Raw genomic sequence first — 20,691 nt, forward strand, 5'->3', positions numbered from 1 at the left:
AGGTTCAGGAGCAAGCTTGCGTGTTAAGCCTCTTGACTGTCCACACTGCTGAACTGTTAGCTCACTCCCTGGCTCGGTTTTGAACCACTCCAATGGCCATCTCCAAGACAGAACCACTGTGAAGTTGACTAGCCGAAAGCAGTGTGGATAAGCCAGGCTGTGCTACTTGGCCTCAGAGACCCCTCTGATTCGCAGTAAAGGCATAACCTGAAAGTCTACCTCAGAAAGCTAGTAGTTAGCAGATAATAAGCTGATTCTGCTACCAAGGAAGGCCTGACATCAAATTGGCTAACCTCAGAAATTCATCTTTTTCTTGCTCCAAACAAAGGATAATTTCAGTCTCTTTATCCTTTCAGATACAACACTCTCTCAGAAAAGAGGAAGATCATCTTCCTTTACCATCCTTCCTACCTTTCCCCCCTCCCAGACAGGTAATTAAAAAAAAGAAAACAACAACAACAACAATAAGTATTTATGTAGAAAAACAAATATTAGGGCAGGGTACCTTAATTTACTGATCCTAAAAAAACATGAAACTGGACCAGATAGCATTTCCATTTCCATGGATTTTGCAAACTAGCAGCACCAGCAGCTGAAGTGGGATTTTATGAGATTAAAGCATCTGTTAACATCCAAAAGACGTTTTCTCTGACGTAGCCAAAACAGCTGTGGTGCTTTTCGTGCCTAAATCTCTTCAACTGTAAAATGAAGACAGTAGTAGTTATCTCAGAGATCTTGTTTGGATAAATTCTAGGATACTGATCAAATACTACCAAAATGATGATAGGTTACAGACACATAGATGAATAATTTATGATTTATTATTACTTATTATTAAAGTTTAAATTCCTTGTTCTTTAGTAAAGAAGAATAACATATTCATGACCTCAGCTCTTCTTCGAAGGAACACTGACATCAGAAGTACAAAAGAAGGTAATTGTCATTGCAATATTATATTGACTCTTGTTCCACAAAGACCTTTTCAACAGATAAAGAACAGATGCAAATGACAACCCTCCTCAGTGCTGAGTGAATGCTTTATGAGGTTCATAAGTTATTTATTTGAGGACATGAGTATCCTGTGAGCTCTGTTCTGAGCCTCTGCTCTGACTGCTTATGGTTATATCAATTTCTGAGTGGAGAAATTATAACCTTGAATAGTCAAATTCCACATTTCTGATACATGACTAAACAAGGCTAAAACTCTGCTTCCAGAGAAGGCAATGAGGAATCCTTCTTGGCATCTGCAGGTGCAGGATTAAATTTGAAATATCAGCTGACGGATCTATTACAAAGCAGTGCTGATTTGTCTGAGTGCATATATATATATATATATATACACACACACACACACACACACACACACACACACTTTTAAAAATATATATATACATACACACACGCACACACATATATGTATATATTTGTATGTGTGTGTGTATATATATATATATATGTATCTGTATGTATTTGTATTACCCTTCTATTTTAATGGGATAACATGGGTTGGTTTCAATGTAGAATTGTGTATTTTAGAAGGGATTAGCATTTTCCAGAACACATAGTAAGTAAACAATAGCAAAAACTTATTTAAGTTGCTCTGCAGCTTTTAGTTAAAGGGGCAAGACACATAGGTATGAATTAGATGTGAAGAAAAAGTCTTTGTTTAAATATTTTATTTTTGTTTGCAAGGATGCTTGTCACAAAGTCAACTGCGGAATGTCATTAGACCTGCCATTTTACAGCCACCACAAGCCCTCACATGTCCTGAAAATCCCATAGCATCTCTAGTGACTAAGAAAGGAGCACATGTTCAGGTAAAAAGAAAGGTGATTTCAATGGCTAATATACATGTTTGGAGCTCAATCAAATTAAAAACAACACTGTTTTAAAGCAGTTATTTCACTGCAGGATTTCAAAGGAAGTTCCTGTATCAGTTTCAGTGGAAACAATGATTTATTGACTAGAGAGGGAACTGTTGTACCAGTGCCGACTGTGTGTGAAAAACCTGCCTTTTTTGCAACCTGTCTCAACTTTCAGACACTGGGGTTCTGTGGCAAATCAAGTTTGGGTTTTTTTTTTTATTTTGTTTTTTCAGAAAGTAACATTTCAGCACATTGATTTAAAGGTTATTGTTAAGGGCACTGGCTTAGTACACAGTGGGAGGAAGCTCTGCCAGCTACCACAGATATATACCTCAGTGACTTTGGATTTCTAGAAGACCTGTTTATTGCAGAGAATATGCTTGGATTAATTAATTCATCTGCTTATATTATTCCTAGTTATCTGAAAACAGCTCTTATTCCTCAGCTGAGAATTCAGTAAGTTTGAAGACAGCGGCAAGGTCATCTATTACCATGAATCTTTCTAGCCCTAAAACAACACGGTAAGATTTTTAATGTATTCTTACACCACTTTGTCATTTGGCCTGAGGCCTGCCCGTTCTCTCTACATGTCTAACATAGTACTAGGCTTCTGCTATCTACATCCACACTGTGCTTACTGGTATTTGTGTGTGGTGCCAGGAGTTGTGGGTGCTGACATGAGTTCCATATGCCATAAGGAATGGACTCCTGCCAGTGATAATCTGTGTGGGACAGCTTGTCTCTCATTAGCAACCCCCAAGCAAGAAGCTACTTTAGTTTGCCATCTCATGCAGCTTTGCCAGCTCAAAATACTGCTTGGTTTTGAATGTTTGTGGTCATGTTTGTGTCCCATCGGAGAAGTCTCTTCTGATTGCATAGTTGCACCATCTCATAAATATTTTGGCTGCAGAGAAACTCAGGAATTACCAAAATACGTGAGCGTGTTGGACACAGGTGGCATGAAGAGAACCATACAGTACTGACTGGAAGACATGGTGAACGCTGCAACTGGTGCCCTACTTCCATGTACATGCCAGAATTTCTGGAGTGAACAGCTAGCGTAGTGTGATGGGGTTGTATCTTTGTGCAGACATGGGTTGACCAACATGGCTTTTAGAATTTCTGCCTGAGGAAGCTGACTTGTCTGGACAGGTAGCCGGAACTTGCCCTGAACTCTGATGCATTTTTATATGACTGAAAGAGCTCATACTGATGCAAAAATTCAAAAAAATGCAAAAGCTATTACCTCTCTCTAGAGACTAGCTGCATGAGAATGCTACAGGTCTGTGACTAACCAGTTTAGTGCCAGCGGGTTCATGTGTGGGTGTTGATACTGCTTACTGATGTGTGATTAGAGATTTTTACCTGGAAGTTGTGAGCATCAGGAATACACGAGATCAGTTAGTGACTGAAGAATGACGTTTCAAAACTGCTGGGGCTACTGATAACAAATTTATTATGTTGCCCCCATTCCCCCTCACACCCAAAGAGGTGGGAGAGAACATGTTAACTGCAAGGGATTCAATTCCAGTCTTCTTCAGGGCCTGCTGGATCACGGAGAAAGGTTCTTGCACACAAATTTGCAATGCACAGTGCCAGGATTCTGAGGAGATGAGGGATTTTACACGCTCAGACAACTTGGATTCTTAATCCTTCTCAACAAGAAGAGTGTCATTAGAGGGCAGATGCTCAGTGTTATGTTGGAAGAGCCAGCCTGTCCTCTTCTAACATGATTAATGCTGTGATGATGCCCTAGGAGGACAACATGAAGCCACACAGCATGTTACATTTTTAGCAGATTCAGAATGATGGTAATATACATATTGGAAAACCTGAAGGGAATATGGTGCTGCCTTTCAAAACAGTTTATACCAATATTTCAAACCCATTTACCTTCTGTCACCTGCACAATATCTAGGAAAAGATAGGTGAGTGGCTTATTTTGTGAAGTAAATGGATAGGGAAATGCTATGCAATGTTTCAGTATTGACAAGTTACAGAACTTTAAAGTGCTTATGGTATTTCTTTTTCTTTTCTTTTTTAAAGAGGGTTTGCTAATCTGCATGATGTATTCTGTGCCTGACTAATTTTGTGTATCATCATAATTGTGGTAAATGTTAATTTATTTGCTGAGTAAAATACTAACTTAAACATGAATAGGTGCTTACTGCTTTGCTGAGATTGCTGGGGCAATCTAAGTGCCATTATTTTGATCTGTAGAAAGTGCTTGTTGCTTTGCAATACTTAAGAAAAATCTTTTTGGCATGGCTGTTTTCTCATATGTAACTTGACAACAACAGGTTTTTAAATGAACAACTTTATTAAGCTGTATATAAATACAAAAAATAGGGAACATTACTGTAGCTTACAGTAGTGAACTGAAGAGGAGAAATTTGTGGATTTTCTTGAGTCTGATTAAGAATTTGGAAAGGAAATTGTGTCTTAAGTGACAGAAATACAATGCTGGGAAAATGCAGACTTCTAGTCCTGTATTCAGCTTTGCACAAGGGTTTGAAAACCTGCAGGGGTTCAAGGCCAGTACTAGAACTGGCAGCTACTTGGACCACTCCTGACACGCTGAGAAGGAGCAGCTGAGTACCTGGGCCTACTTGCTTTCTGTAGTCTCTTTCCAGCATCTTATCCACAATTCTTCTCCCATTCTTCCTTGTTAGTGGTAGTTCCCTGAATTCTGTGCATCTGTTTTGCATCTCCTTGGCAATGTCATCTCTGGCATACTTTGTTCTTGCCCTGCAGCAGCGTAAGAGTATTGAGGTTTCAATGAGACTCTAAGGCTGGCACTTCCTCTTTAATTGTCTGCAAAAAGAAAGATCCTGCACTGATTACTTTTTTCCTAATTTCTCACATTTCTCAAAGTAATCAAAATCCATTTCCCTTATTGCTCTGAGGCAAAGCTCTAGGTTCTGGTTTTTAGCTCTTCTGGAATGCTATTATTATGGATCTGCTAGTGCAGCAGCCTGGGTAGTGCAGCAGATGAAATACCAAGATAGAAATTGATCACAATTCAGCAAATTTTAGTGGGGAGTTTTCTTTATGAAAGGATAAGGAAATAATTAGTTTAAACTGACTTCAGATTCCCTGTTCATGGCACAAGACTGCATGTATGGAAGGATTCAAGGCTGATGAAGAGACTGATTATCTGATTTTTATTTTTATTTTCCTTCTTAGTCTTAGCAACCTATCAAACATAGGGATGTTAAGGAACAGTTGTTCCCCTAAGTGTAAAATGGAGGAAGCCTATACTTGGGAATTCCTTCATCCTATGTGAAGAGATTTCAAGAACACTGTAGTTGTGAACATAAAAGCTTAGTTTTAGAGGTGGATCATCAAAGTTCTGCCAGCTAACCCAGCTATTATCAAGAATGTCCTTTGCATGACACAACTGCCTGTAAGCTCTCCCAAGGGTGATGAACAAACTGGAAGAGCATTGATAAGCTGTGCTAAAGAATACAGTTTGTGACAGAACATCAGATCATCTTCCTGCCAAGTCGTCTTTCTGGAGCAGAGGGAGGACAAGAATAGTTTAGACTTCACCAACAAGAGAGAAGGTGATTAAGCTCTAGAGAAATCATGAATGACCTATAGGGCTTTTGTCAAAAAATAGGACCAAAACCAACTTCCACACAAGGAGGTTTACAAGGACTTTTCTAGTGACTTTTATAAAAAATGGATCATGTTCCTTTGAAGTGGTTGTATAATTAGCAGGCCAAATGACAACTCTGTTTATATTATATATTCTTGAATGTAATACACAACTAATATACTTCTTACAAGTTGTGACAGTGTCACTATTTAAAAAACAAAGACCCTCTTCTTTTAAAATCTCCTGAGAGGAAAGAGGCTAACTGAGTGTAGTTAAATTTAGGGTGACAATGCAAAAAAATTCTAGTGTTTTTCACCTGGCTATCCTGAGACACTGAGAAGGAAAAAAGAAACAGGAGGGAAGGGGAAAAGAGCAAATGTTGTTTTAATGTAGCTTCTGCCAAAACAAGTCACACTCAAGGAACTACAAGTCCTAGCCCTGAAATAATTTATCTACCACATGAAATTTTCTCTCAGATCTGTACCCCCAAACTATATTTGGTCAATACCAAAGGACTGCAAGTATTTAGTTTTGTTCAGTTCTCGTGTTAAGTACGTCGATAGAACAGATCATTGAAAAATGTAAAGATCTCTCCTTCCTGTTATGCTTCATCATAAGCCATCTGCTATCATCCCTTTACATTTTTGCAGTATTTACATGAATTTATGTGGAGTCTATGTGCATTAGAACACATTGCCTGTCTGCCTTTCCAAGATGTTAGGTGGATGATGAAGGAGTGCCAGTGGAGCACTGAGGAGTAGGTTACTTTGAAGGACACCAGAGCTGCACCAATATGGAGGAATAGTTGTTGCTGGCACGCTTTTGCTGGAGCAAAAGGAAATAGGGAAAGAAGTGCAACACATTAAAGCTGATGGAGTAAGATACTTCCCTGAGAAGGAGGCATGCTGTTTTACTCCTGTCCTTTGCTTTTAAGGAACATCCTTGAGAATCTTCATGAAACACAGTGTAACACCCTGCATTCTTTTTGTGAACAGTTATGTAGAAAATAGTCTCAGATTCTCTTAAAGACTTTGTCTGATTCCTAAAGAGTTCATTTTTTTGCTTGTTCATCTTCAATGTACGGTGTGGTAAAGTAAATGCATGAACTTATTCTTTATAAAGGTCTAAATCACAAGTTTATCTTATTTTGTTCCCATAGAACTCAGCAGGTTGAAGACAGAAGTATAGTAAACAGCAGCAATTCTGATTTTGTGTTTGGAGAAAACATGATTGAGAGAGTTTTGGTAAGATCTATAAATACTGGCAGACTGTTGTCAAGATTAATCTATTTATGAATATAAAATTTCTCAGAGAATGATTTTTTTCTAGCTCTTTCTGTTCTTTTAAAGATGTGAGTAAATACGATTCCAATGTCTGTTGTATAGGAAATACCTAAATATTTGATGTTGGAGGGGTAAGCATCCCTATCTTCCCCATCTTAGATTAAGTACTCTTATTACTAGCTTGTATTGGTAGGCATTTTTTTTTCTTATGCTCATATTTTGACCTGAAAAAGGGTTGTTTAAATATTCCATGGAAAGTGGAACAGCCACAACAGGAGAGAAAATAATGCAGTTCCCACCATTCTAATAGTTTCCATTATAGCTGTTAAGAGATGGGAAAAATGAGTATGAATTCTCTTGGGCAGAGGAGGGAATTGAACCCCCCATCCTAGACGTTGTCCACCGTAAGCTATATTGTGCATGCAGTGAGACAGCTTAATGGATCAAGTTCTGAAGGAATCTTAGACAAAAGAAGTGGTTCCCAAGCTGAGGACCGTACCACTTAAAATAGAATTGAAATTCAGTTTCTCATAGAAGAGGAATGAAAACAGTATGCTTATCTGCCAGTGAAAAAGCTTGGGAACCATAGGCCTAGGTTATGACTTATGACCAGGAATTAGGTGTAAGCTAGGAGTTTAGTCACTGAGCATTGTCAATAGTCAGAAGCAGAGAAGCACAAAGAAAACTTTATCTGCAAAAACTGAAGGTCAGTGAGACTTTTAATTCCTCCATGGTTAAATTCAAGATGCCTGGGAGTTTTTAAACTATTCTTTTGAGGTGTAAGTGCTTAAACTGGAAATTAGCTGGTACTTAAACATGTAAGTCCTTTTGTAGATTTAAATCCTAGTCCAGGATCCTTACAAAGAAGCCATTCTGGGTGAAAGAATTAAGTACTGATTTGGTGATAATAAAATTACTTCCATTAGAGACTGAAATTGTATCATTTGTCAGTTTTTACTCTTAATATATTACGATTTCCTAATCTTCACCCCAATGTACATTAAATGATCCAACTTTCTGCTTGATATGAAGTAACATAGCCATTTTATTTAAATAGGAATTCTTATTTCCCCATATTTTTCTAGAGTCCTGAAAAGCATCCCAAGACATGTAATGGAGCTGATTCATACAAAGGAGAAGTAACATCCATGTACACAGAATCTTTTCATGTTCATCCACAAACAAGTAAGTATATTTAGCAAACAAATACAGTTAGCTTTATTGTTTCACTGTGTCTTAGAGGACGTCAAATGAATAGTGCTCAGTAATTTTCATCAGTTCAAGTTATCCAGTCACTAGTACACCCATTACAGTATGTGCCAGAAATTTGTGTTCAGAAGGCAGCTGTGATTTAGTTTATGACATTTGGTTTAGAAATGGACTAACTTCATAATGAATGATCTACGTTATTCAGGAAAGGATAGAGTTTTACAAATGTGTATATTATTTGCAAATATACAATGAATTTTGTGAATACATTTTGGACTGCATTTTTAAGCTACAATTTTAAGCTGCCTGCTGTTTGTATTTTGTGACTGTTCATATAAATAGCATTGCATTATTGGTACCCGAAGGGAGTACAAATCTGTAGGACTGAAACTTCTATACAGACAGATTTCAGGGTTGTGACTCTGGTGTAAGTTTTTCCACTAGGCGAGCAATGTAAACGTAGGTTGTGGGGGAATCCCAAACAGGCCACTATTTTGAGCCCTCTCCTGAAATTTTGTACCCATCTCTACTAATGGATGTATTGGAGCCTCTTACTTTGTATGAACATTCTTACAAATCAAAAAACCAAAAGCTTATGGAAAACATATCTAAGTTATGCAAATCTACAACTGTCTTGCAACGTATATTCCTTTCTGTCAAGTCTTTATTGTACATGTATTGCTGTTCTGATTACTGGGACATATGCCTTTCATTATTTATGAATCTGCACAGCAATATAACAGACCAGTTTCATTTGGAAACTCAACTTCTAATTATTTAGGGCTTGTTCCTACAAGTTGTTCATTGGGGCAAACCTCTGCATCTGCAGAGAGCCCCATTCAATTCAAAATGAGTCTAAACAGGTATGACATTTTGCAGTATTCCAGCCTTTTACTTTTTCTCCTCTATTTACTAGTTTTGTTCCAAAACTTATTAAAAACAATAATAGATATCAAGCACCACAGGGAGTACTGAAGTCACAGGCTGTGAAATGTGTTAGTTTTGTTGTCCGAAAAATACTCCCTCTACAAAAAAAGGGGGGAATTTCCTCTTTTTTTTTCTTTTTTTAAATATCTTTCAGAAACAGCTTTCATGAAGAATGCAACACTAACTGAATCAGCAGCTGCTTGTATTTCCAAGCCAGTGGAGAAAATTCTATTAGATAAAGTTGAAATTATAACTGGAGAAGAAGCAGAACACAATGTATTACAGGTGTGTATTTCATAAAGCCTTCATGGTAAGTAGTTTTCTTGTTGTTAAAAATAACATCTAGATCTATTAGAGATTACAGTGACCTAACCATCACTTCGGTTAATATTTTAAATTTTCACTTTTCTAGATATGCCTCTGCTAACTAATTTTTTTGTAGGCTGATATTCCTTTTTTCATCTGATATCTGTTCATCCTATAGTCCCTATCAGTAAGTGACTGTGCTTCAAAACTTCATTCTGTGGTTGTATTTTTGTAAGTATCTTCACAGTAGATTACTGAGCCTACCATTACTAACTAAAACTTCAAAACTGGAAGTGATTTAAGATTTTTTATGACAAAACATTTCTGAGAAAAAAGCAATGTGTAATCCAAGTCATTAGTTTTATAATTCATCTACAACACAAATTATCTTTCTGGCCCAGCAGAACATATCTTGCTATTCTTCATTTTCAAGTTGCTATTTTCTTAGTAAATAGCACTCATGTATATGATTTAAAAAATCTTAAAATTGAAAGTTAGCTAATTTTAGCATTGATTAAATTTTCTGTCCTGTCAGAACATGGAAGCTTTACTCTCTGGTAGTACCGGTATGCTGTGCTGCATAAGGCTTTAATGAATAAGGTTATAGGATTATAGATCACTTGCAACAAGTTCACCTTTGTCAGTGGATATCACAGATGAAGAGTTAATGAAGATGAAAACTGAGATTCATGCTGAATGTTTTCCATGACTTAATTAGCAGAAAGTTTAACATAGATCTGAAGTCATTTCACTTTAAGTAATTGACCGTCAGCTATAATGTTGGTATATCTATGTATGTGTGTGTGTATATATGTATACATATGTATCTAAAGCCTTATCAAAAGGCTTAAAATATAAATAAAGTTTTAAAACCAATAAAATTGCCATCAGCTGGCAATTTTCATCATGCATTTCTCTTTTAGATCAACTGCAAGCTCTTTGTATTTAACAAGCTTTCTTTAACCTGGACTGAAAGAGGCAGAGGATCCCTGAGGCTTAATGACACTTCCAGCAATAAAAGTGGAATGTTGCAATCACGGCTAAGTAAGAATGAAATAACTAAATAACACATACACAAAACACTAAATAACTTGTATTGTTGCTGGCCAGAATGAATTAATCTCAGAACATTTGTAACTGAGCATCTAGTTTTATTTAAATCAAGTTGCTGAAAGTCTTTTTAACGTTCCTTGATAATTTTAGCTGCCCCACAAACTGGGGCACTCCCTAGCCTGAGCATTTTTCACTCAGTCTGTGCACTTGCTGATGTTGTTAGGCTCTGTGCATTTCTGCTGCAAAGTACCTTTAGCTCAATCACCAGTCTGACAGTTTGCTCTCTGTTGATCCTGCTTTTCCAGGAGCACTGACTTTCAAGTCACCTCTGGAATGTTGTTTTTAATGTGCTGCCATTTTTTGTATTGCATTGTACAGTTGTGGTGGATTATTTGTTTTGTATGCCAATGTATTGAGAGAAACGAAAATATTTTGATATTAAAAAAAAAACTTAAAAAAGAAATCATTTCAAAATGTCAGGTTTTAGACCAACTTAAAAAGAAAAATTCATGAAAATATTAGTTGTATACAAGTATTGCAGAAAACTGCTGGAATAAAACTGAAGGTAGTTACAATTACTTATTGTATAAACCTTCTTACTTTAGTTATGCGAAATCAAGGCAGTTTGAGACTGATTCTCAACACCAGACTCTGGGATCAAATGGTGATAAAAAGAGCAAATAGAAAGAGTCTGTGCTTCACTGCAACAGACCAAGATGACCACTCTGTTCAAGTATTTCTAATACAGGTAAGCAAGAAATAACTCCCCCTGCCTCAAATCTCCGCATTTCCTTGAATTCTGGAGACTTGCTGAGGTTTTGGTTTTAGCAAATTGCCTTTTATTTTCTGTTAGGCTCTGCTTAGGGCTTAAAATATTTACCTGGCTTTTATTATGAAATGAATTAGCAATGATGTCCCCTGGTATTTCAGAAAAAGGTGTGAAGATGTGATTTGGCCTTAGGACAGACATTTCCAGACTCTGGTTCACATACCACGGATGGAATGCGAATCAGTCCAGAGTCATATGCAGCAGTTAGTGCTCTGGACTTTGCCTCTTACAGAAACAACCCATTAAGAATTTCTATACAGGTAGTTACATCTGTGCAAAGCAGCAGCTTTCTGCTGTGGTTCTGGACAAAATGCTTATAATAACCCATCCAGACTAGCACCCCCATATTTCACTTCAGAGAGAACACAGATTTGTGACATGAATTTATATAAGACAATGCTCTTGGGAATCCTGGTTTTATCTGGCAAGGGCTTATAAGCTGAGAAGGGAAAGGTGGTGGACTTATTTTCAAATGAATAGCACATATAGGATTGATGTCCTGGGTTGGGAAGTGAGAACATCCATGTGAGTTTAAGGATGTGTGGAGTTTCCCCACCAAAACCTAACTAGGAAGGGTTCAGCCTACTGGGCAAGAATGGTAAATCACCACTTAGAGGAAGTGTTGGACTTTGTTCACATGCAAAACACCATGCATTATACATGTAAGCAGTGTAAATCTACCACTTTCAAAAAGGCACTGTGCCTGTGCTATGCAGCTGGTCTGCAAGTGAGGATTAGAAATTGCTCTAGCATACAGAGATATAAACATTCCTCAAATTCTGTCCTGGCACTTCTGGACAGTAAAAAAGCACATATCTTGGGAAACCAAGATATATGGCAGCTGTATGAGTGTGGTGAAGGGTGCAGGAAGCTACTTCTATAGTCATCACTGGAGCTTCTGGGATCCACTGCTGCAGATGGTACCCAACCCAACTAACACTGAGACCCTTGTGCATGGAAGGCAAAGTGATCAACCAGCAGGCACCACCAAAGCCTTGGCACATATGTCAGGCTGGTCTAGTAGTCAGTGGAGCCCACTCCTCCAAGGGACCAGCAGATTTAACTTTTTTACCCCTTTTTGATGTGAATGATTGAGACATTTTGTTCAGGGATATTATTCAAAGGCTTGCCATGAGTGAGGGAGAGTAGTTATATTATACTGAATACAAATCAGACAGTCCACAAGACTCCATTAAATTGATCCTGTGGCACTTACCTACCTTGAGCAGAGTGCTGACCCTGCCTCCTCCCCTCTGGTGGCACTGGAATCTTTACAGCTCTAAGTGAGACAAATCAGAGGACTGATCTAGTTGATTTTTTTTGTTGTTGTTGTTGAATCTGGTTTTAGGCTTGATTTTTTGATTCACCATGTAACCACACTAATTGTGGTACTGGCACAATGGAGAGGGTAGAAGTGAGGAGTTGGTGAGGTGATGGAGGTAAGTCCACCTCTTTTGGCAGCAGCCTGAGTTTATATTATATTAAAGTGACAATTGATCCTTGAATGAATAAGCTGAAAGCAACAGATAGAAATGATCGGACTGAGCCTTCTTCATATTTATCCTACATTTCTTGAAAAGTTGAGTTGTCCTGAGAGCTCAGATTTGTCCACTGAGAGTGGCATTTGCTGTTGAGACACCTGAACAACTCTGAATTGCTTTCTTCTTTGTCTGAGTGTAGGAAGAGAACTATTAGCTGCTGCAACTCTGGGTAGCAGAGAAGATGACCCTGGACTGCTGCTGCTTTGCAATTTGCATAGCTTTTTCACCTGTACACGTTGAAAGTAGTCATTCCAATCCAAATCAGATATATTTCTTCCTATTGCCAGTTGATACAGATAGAAATAACTCCACATGATGCACAGAAGTGGAGAATTGGGCCACAAAAGACCATAAGCATTCAGTTACCCTCTAGTAAATGCTTTGCTTCGTAAGAACATAAGAAATACCCTACTGGATCAGAGCAATTGTCCATCTAGCCCAGTATTCTGCCAGTGCCAAAATGGAGCCCTATTTCGGGAGTGCAAGGAAGCATGGCCACCTTCTATGGTGCATTCCCCTCATATTCCCCCAGCATCTGTAATTGTTGTATTAGGGATGTGAGAGCATACATCACTACTTGTTTCCTTTAGTATCTATTTATGAAATGATTGCCCATGAATTCATCTAATTCATTTTTAGCCTTTATTATTTTATTTTTAGCCTATTACTTCTAGTTTATACTGTCTGCCCCCACAATCTCCTGAGGCAGTAGGTTTCAGAAGTTCATTACTCACTGTATACAGAAGTGCTTTTATGTTTTATACTGATCCCCTAGTACTTGCACAAAGTGTCCCCTCGTCTTTGTATTGTGAGGTTTGATGAACAACCATTCTGTGTTCAGTTTATCCACAATTTTTATGATTTTGTAAACCTTGGTTATACACTTTTCAGCCTTCTTTTCAGACTGAAGTTTCAACCTTTTTAGCCTCTCTCTTAAGGAGCTGCTCCATCCCCTTGATCATTTTAGGTGCCCTTCTCTATTCCTTCTTTAATTCTATTACATCCTTGAGATGTGATTACCAGTACTGAACAAAGCACTCAGGACATGGGTACTCTAAGGTTTTATGTTAAGCAAAATGTTGCCTTGTTGTGTTCTCAGTACCCTTCTTGATGATGCCCAACTTCCAATCAGCTTTAGCAGCAGAGTTCATGGCATCTTTAATTTTTATAACCAAGAATAAAGTTTTTGTAGTTAAGTTTTAATTCTTATTTATTCTGTGATCAGAAATGCAAATACATATATTAACATTTCAATGCTTTATTACTTCTAGAACCACATTCAGGAATTATCTGAACTGTCAATTACTCAGTACAAACTGAGCCATTCTCCAGGAGAAATAATTGTTTTAAACCTTGTGTTTCTTATATCTATAAAGAAAACAATCAACAGCTACATGTTAATATATTGTAACATTCAGACCACTTAAAGAAACTTGACATTTTTTGAATTCAAATTTATTTTCTGAAACTATTAGATGTGAATCTTACATGTATTGCTTTGGTTAAAAAGGGCAAAATATTTAGAGCTCTTTCATTACTTTCAAAAACTTTTGAGTCAGCTTTTCTGTGATCAGCTGCAAAATAGTTAGAGTTTTATTTTGTTTAGTTTTGACTTTATGCATTTTATTTTCTGCAGGCAAGCTCAAAAGATGCTGGATACCTGTATGCAGCAATACATCACCGCCTTGTGGCATTGCGAAACTTTACTGAGCAAGAATCAGATGCTAATCAAATAGACACAGAGTCAGAAATAGCTTTTTATCCATTACACTGTGATAGTGATGATGAAGATGATGAAAAAATAACTCAAGCAAGCAGCAGTGGATCTGGTAAGCAGAAATTTTCCTGGAAATGCTGTGGTTCTTTGATGCTTTTTTTCTTTTAAGCAATGAAAATTTCACTACTTTTTTTTTTTTCATGATGACTCTAACTTTAATCAAAGATTCTGTCATAGATACTCTCTTCAACATAGATGAAGATAATTCCTTTTACTATTTTGGTTGACTATTGTCAACAGTGTGAAATTCTGCTAGATCAAGTATCTGCTCATCTCTATAGCGCTGGAATACTCTTGACAAAAGACTGAATGAGGGTTAAGAAATTTGAATATTGCCAAGCTTTACCTAAAGGCTTCTTCGGTAGAGTTCAGTAGAAATGACTGGAGGTGTTGAGATGGCAATTACTACCTGAATAAGTGAAAGCTGAATCCATTCACACCAGTGCTAAGGTAATTATTAATGCCTTCATGCATAATGTGCTTTCTAAAAAGAAAGTATTTATTATTCAATGGTTAACTTTGATTGCTGATTAGCTGTAACAACGACTTCACTAGGAAATTTGGGAGGCAAGATTTACATGCCACTTTTGACAGCTTACTTCAACGTAACGTTAATGTAGGCTCCTCAAAGTAAAGAAAGCAACTAAAATGGGACGTAAGGGGACACGCTCCTAACTTAACCCTACTCTATAAGCTGTTAGTACAGCCTACATCAAGGCTGGGGTCAAGTTTGCAGAAAGCAAGGCATCCTAACAGTCAAAGTTAAAAGTTCTTCTATCTTCTGACTTAGCAGAAGGCACGACACACTTCAGGGTGAATTCACCCACTTGTACAAAACTGTTAGTGGGGGAACAGGAGTTGCCAATTACATTTTCTTTCCTCATAGGAGAACTAAGGCAGGCAGTTGATGCTTGTTGCATAAATTTCCCTCTTCAACTGAGTAACATACTGTCTTTATATTCTGCACTCTTCAGCAACTATTCAACAAGAATCAAGTCATGTACAAGTAACAGCTATGAGTGACTGTTTACTTAAGAAAACAAGCAAGCCTTTTTTCGCCTTTTGGCAAAAATATTACAGTTTACAGTATTTGTTCCCATGATCAGTGTTTAACTCCATTTCAGTAGCATTCCATTCTCTAAACAAAGCATGATGCTTTTATACAACATTTTCTCACAAATACCTTTTTTCTGTGCAACAAATGGAAAAATTGTTAGCTCTGAGAACTCCCAGAATTACTCCCAGAGTGTCAAACATTCCCTCTGTAATTCCTAAATAGTCTCTATTGACTTTATAGAGAGTTTCTGGTAACTTGAAAACTCTGGATGGTGCTTGATTCCCTTCCAAAATTACTGATGATGAGAACTCTTTGTTCTTTAAGAAAAAAATGAGGTGAAAGGGAATGTCAAAGCAGTGTAGGAGCATGTATTTACATGGTAAATATTTATTTTGATTTGTGAGACTTCTGATACAGATATTCAGATGGCAGCCAGCAAACACATTCTGAGATATGCGTGTCAGGTGCTGGTTTTTCCTGACCCATTAGTTTAAGCTTCTGTCTTTCATTTATGTCCAAATAGTTACTAACAGCAGTTCTACCATTTCCCTTTCAAGTGCTTTTTGGATGATCTCTAGCATTTCCTGCTTTATCTTGATCTCTTCTGTTATTCTCAGACCCATGCAGTTTTAATTTTACCTAATATCAGTTATTGGTATCCATATCCCACTTTATGTGCAGACATTCACATCTTAACAGTGTGCCTGTCCATGGAACTCCCTTTTCCAAAATAGACAGAGAAATATATCTCATGGGTTTGGACACGGTGAGGTCAATTTAAATATCAGCATAGACATATACATTTGAATGCAAGAGATCTGATCCTGCATGTTTAAGAACATTTAATCTTAATAGGTGCTGCTCAAAATCCTCTGTACATTTTCATTGAAGGATGTGTATAAATAAGCTTTCTTATTTTTACTGATGTTCCACTGAGTTCAGGAGGCTACCTCTCCTTCAAACTACTATAAATGTTAAGAGGAGTAAGTTCTCAATGACTGTTTCATTACAAGAAATACAATTAGAGCATATTCCTGCATTTTATCTCATTCCCTTCTACTCATTTTGTCTCAAAGAAACAATGACAGGTCTCCCTTTTTTTAATAAACAATTTCCTTCTTGTTAATTTTAACTAACATAGTTCCCTAGATTATGCTAGGCCAATTTTTGATGACAGTGTAAAAGACAAAAAACAAAAGATTAGAAGAATCTTTAGTACAAGAGACTGAAGAGGAAAACAAGGATGGTATATATAATAAGCAATGAAGTGGTTATGAACATTAACAAGATTCCATATATATGCAAGAAATATTTGTGAGATTTTTTTACACAAAATTCTTCACTCTAACATCCACAAGATGTTAATACAAGATGTTAATACCTGGATACTGTATAACATAGTAGAGGTATTTCTACCATCCTACAGGATTCAAGATAGACATCTATTCCAATATTTTTGAAATTTGTAGCAGAATTATTTTATTTTCAAATGAAGACATTATTTTCATAAGGTACATATGTACATGAGGTACATTAAGAATAAGTGTAGGTACCTGGTATTTTCATCAGATCATATTTTACCAGTTACAGCTTGGATACTCTCACCACCAAATTGCTCTATAAATTTAAGTGGAGAGAAACAGCAATTCATCCATCTTTAAGTAGGTTTCAAGAGTGGACTCTCTGGAAGTATTTGTCTTTTCCCACTGACTACAAAGTGAGCTGAGGGGATGAATTTAGACTAGACAGCAAACATCTAGATTGAACAAAGTTAGGCAAATCTCTTCTTCCATTTCCTTCATTGCTTATTTATTGCTCTGCTAAATATTGTAACTGTGTTTGCCTCCCAATTGTCTTTGTAATATCTAGATGAGGAAAGATTACCTGGAGAATTCTTTATGATAAATATGAAAAATTTTCTCACTAAATAATTTAACAAATAAAATTATGAAAAATGCTGATTTGGCAATGTGTGAATGGCTGGGGCTGGAACACTCCCTTCTGAGGGAAATGCCATTGACCTCAGACAATAGGGTGGCTCTTCCTTGTTGTTTTTGGTCTCCTTGGGGGAGAATGTAAACTTTGTCCTGTGCTGTATGGTGTATCTACTTTAACAAATAGAATGGAGAATTTCCCTTAGCCAGGCATACGGAAGAGCCCAGTAGGCAGAACAGTCTCCTGGTAGCAACTTGAACCCCAGCCCTGTGGATAAAGACCACCAAACATGTCTGTGTCCTAGAGGTGTTCCACAACAAGATAACATGCAGCCTGTTGTTACTTCCTCCTCCTCCTCCTTCACTAATAGATCTCTACCATCCATTAAAGATTTTTCTATATGCTGGCAGACCTGTATTGGGTACCTGAGCAGACACACTCTTGTGCCAGCTGTTTCTTAAACATCTTGACTATAGGTAGCTATAAATTCAGCATGTGGGAGTACTGAGTTGCTCTACTAATATGCCTAAATTCAATATACAGTTATTGGATAGACAGTTCTCTAAGTTAGACGCTGTATAACCCTTGCAGAGTGCCTACCTTTTTTCATTGGCAGCACACACAAGCGAGGCACCTATTGTCAGGCTAACAAAATCATCCTGCCAGATCACGGATCTGTGATTTAGAACCACAGCATCTAAGCTTTTTTCGTGTTTTCTTCATAGCCATTAAGAAGATTCTGTTCTTTCTCCAAAATGATGCATTTTGTTTACATTCAGAAACAGATGCTGTTTCCATGATGGTCATCAGAAATAGTAGAAGGTCCTTAAAGTGTTGTAACCCCATTCGTATTTATAAAGAACTGTTATTCTGTGAGACCCATAATGGCTTTGTTTCAGAAGGCAGCATGAAATATCAGTAGTAGCATAGCATGGGGCTATACACAGGATGATTCCTATGATTTCTATCATTTTCCCTTTTCTCTGATCTTGCAGAAATTCCTTTATGAGGATTTGTATCCTTGAGGGAGAACAGAGAGGCTGGGAAAGGTATATGAGAGGGACAAGGATAACAGTTGTGACTAGGCAAACAAACGTGTTATGCACTATGCCTTACTTTACACCTCACCATCAACTCTCTCTTAAACCTTCTCCTAACTTAATTCTGATTGAAGGATCATGATTTAGATATTCTCTCTTTTCTGGCATAGAGTTTCCTTTTGGGAGTTATTAGGCCAAATTCTAAGACGCTAGTGTCTAGGACCAGGCAATCCGAAGCAGCCTACCCACACATAACCATAAACCTAAAAGAAAACCACAGTGGGTGGAGACATAGTGTGTCCCGTGTGGATCCACCAAGAATTGCATGGATTTTTGAGACTACTGGTATTGAAAGCCAGACAATATCTCGTCATAGAAGTGCAACTTTTGTTTTCTTACAGAGAGCAATGGGAAGTTTACTGGTCCGCTATACGTGTAACTCCGATGTTGGCCTCATTAGGAGTCTTTGCTATATCCTGATGTTTACCAAGATTAAAAAAATCTGAAAGAGAGCTTGTTTTGCTTTTAAGTAAAATAGTTTAAAGTTCTTAAAAGGAGCTACTGTTCAGAAATGCCATAGAAACTCCTGAAAAACTGGTACCTTCTTTTGACATTCCTTGTCAATTACTCTCTTATTTAATTTCTTACCCAGTTTTAAAGTTAAGATTCCAAATCATAAATCTAACACACACAGACTTGATAGTGATTAAAAAAGCAGAGCTAGAAATAATCGTTTTGCCAAACATGGAGTTCAGGGTTCTGTTCTCTTTGCAGTGGATATCAGCAACATCTAAAACAGAGCAGAAAAGACAACACCCTGATTGGCTTAAAGAGCTGACATTGCTGGAAAGAGAGGAGGAGAAATCAGATTTAATGTTTTGGCAAATGAAAATCTTTTCAGTTCACCTGTAAGAGATTTTAAAACTTATAGTGTTTAGATGTGGCCAGATGATAGCAGCAATTTTTAAGCAGATACTGAGATACAGTGGTATGATGTGTCTGACATTAGTCATCTATATCTACTTTTTGCAGATTATTCATAGATACAGATTACCCACTACAAACACCCATTGGTACTTTATCATGGCCAATGAATTATTTAAAGATATGTTGGATTTCTCACAACTTACTGAGCACCTAAATATGATGTGATGTGATAAAAACATACCAAATTCTTAAGACAATGTTCCTCTTATGTTTTGTATCCCAGACACATTGTCCTATCTAGGCATCTGAATCCTGAAGTGCTTATGTATCTCTCTTTATTGACATGGAAAGGCACAAACCTCATTCACTATTCACATGCTCAAATGTCTGTTTGTGTATAATCCTGCGTTATCTAGTTAGATATTTATCTAAACCAGGAATTGATCATATCCAAACTTTAACCTACTACTTTGGTATTATGAAATGCCAATTTGTTTCAACATGTGAATACACTCAAATAAGCAAGGTTTTTAAAAACTCTGTTTCAGATCATTCTAGATGGAACCACAGGCAGCCCGTGGTCTGCTCATGACAGCTACCAGAGGTTACAACAGTGCAGCTGGGAGCTCATCTTCCTGAAATCTCTAAGCTGGCTCATCAGTCCCTGGAGGGAGGAAATCAGATGCATTTTACTTTATGACTTTCAAGCAAAGGTTAATTTTAGGGACAGCTTAAGTTTAATACATTGGAAAAGAACCTGAGATGCACTTTGAGGATTCCAGTCAGCATGCTTTGCACTGAGATGAGAATGACAGGATGGCTTCTAATATTCAAGAAGTGTTAAAAAGGCTTCAGGTTATAGAGTTAAATATATTTATAGGCATTATTAAAGTAAGGAATTTAATACTGAATTAATGTTCATTCATCATATTGATGGATAAAATCACATAACCATGAATAATAGTATACCTGAAGATATATTTGTTTTTTTGGTCTGTTATTTAAAACATACATTTTGAAGACTTTAAATTGAGTTTCACTGAAAACATTTAAAATTTTGTGGAAGCATTCAGCATCCTCTTCATCAGTACACACAAGAACTGTCAATGACAGTTCAGCATGAGCAAAGTCTATAGTAACCAGCCTTCATAATTAAACAAGTTTTTTTATTTTGAAAATATGTGGAGTTGTAGACTGGGTATAAAACTTTGTTAAAAGGTGAAGAACCAAGATCTGCTTTTACACCCTCACGCATCAGGAGAATTCAACATTAAGAACTGAAAGGCAGAAGTTCCAGGGGGCATCTGAGCTTTAAAATTTAAAAGTGTATCCATTTCCACT

At 37.1% G+C, this 20,691-nt stretch overlaps 1 protein-coding gene across 1 annotated transcript in view; it reads left to right on the forward strand.

Moving 5' to 3' along the window:
* The window catches only part of RANBP3L (RAN binding protein 3 like), a 34,108-nt gene extending 14,093 nt beyond the window's left edge, over positions 1-20,015 (forward strand). Inside the window, exons 5-15 of the mRNA XM_026087255.1 lie at positions 357-431; positions 862-933; positions 1,693-1,817; positions 2,283-2,386; positions 6,626-6,739; positions 7,837-7,934; positions 9,040-9,170; positions 10,115-10,235; positions 10,850-10,992; positions 14,251-14,443; positions 19,899-20,015. Of these exons, the coding sequence (XP_025943040.1) occupies positions 357-431; positions 862-933; positions 1,693-1,817; positions 2,283-2,386; positions 6,626-6,739; positions 7,837-7,934; positions 9,040-9,170; positions 10,115-10,235; positions 10,850-10,992; positions 14,251-14,443; positions 19,899-19,942 (1,220 nt within the window). The 3' untranslated portion in view covers positions 19,943-20,015. The remainder of the gene's footprint in view (positions 1-356; positions 432-861; positions 934-1,692; positions 1,818-2,282; positions 2,387-6,625; positions 6,740-7,836; positions 7,935-9,039; positions 9,171-10,114; positions 10,236-10,849; positions 10,993-14,250; positions 14,444-19,898) is intronic.
* The last annotated feature ends 676 nt before the right edge of the window (positions 20,016-20,691 follow it).

Source organism: Apteryx rowi, unplaced genomic scaffold, assembly GCF_003343035.1.
Source record: "Apteryx rowi isolate R43461 unplaced genomic scaffold, aptRow1 scaffold_71, whole genome shotgun sequence".
Taxonomy (NCBI): Eukaryota; Metazoa; Chordata; class Aves; order Apterygiformes; family Apterygidae; genus Apteryx; species Apteryx rowi.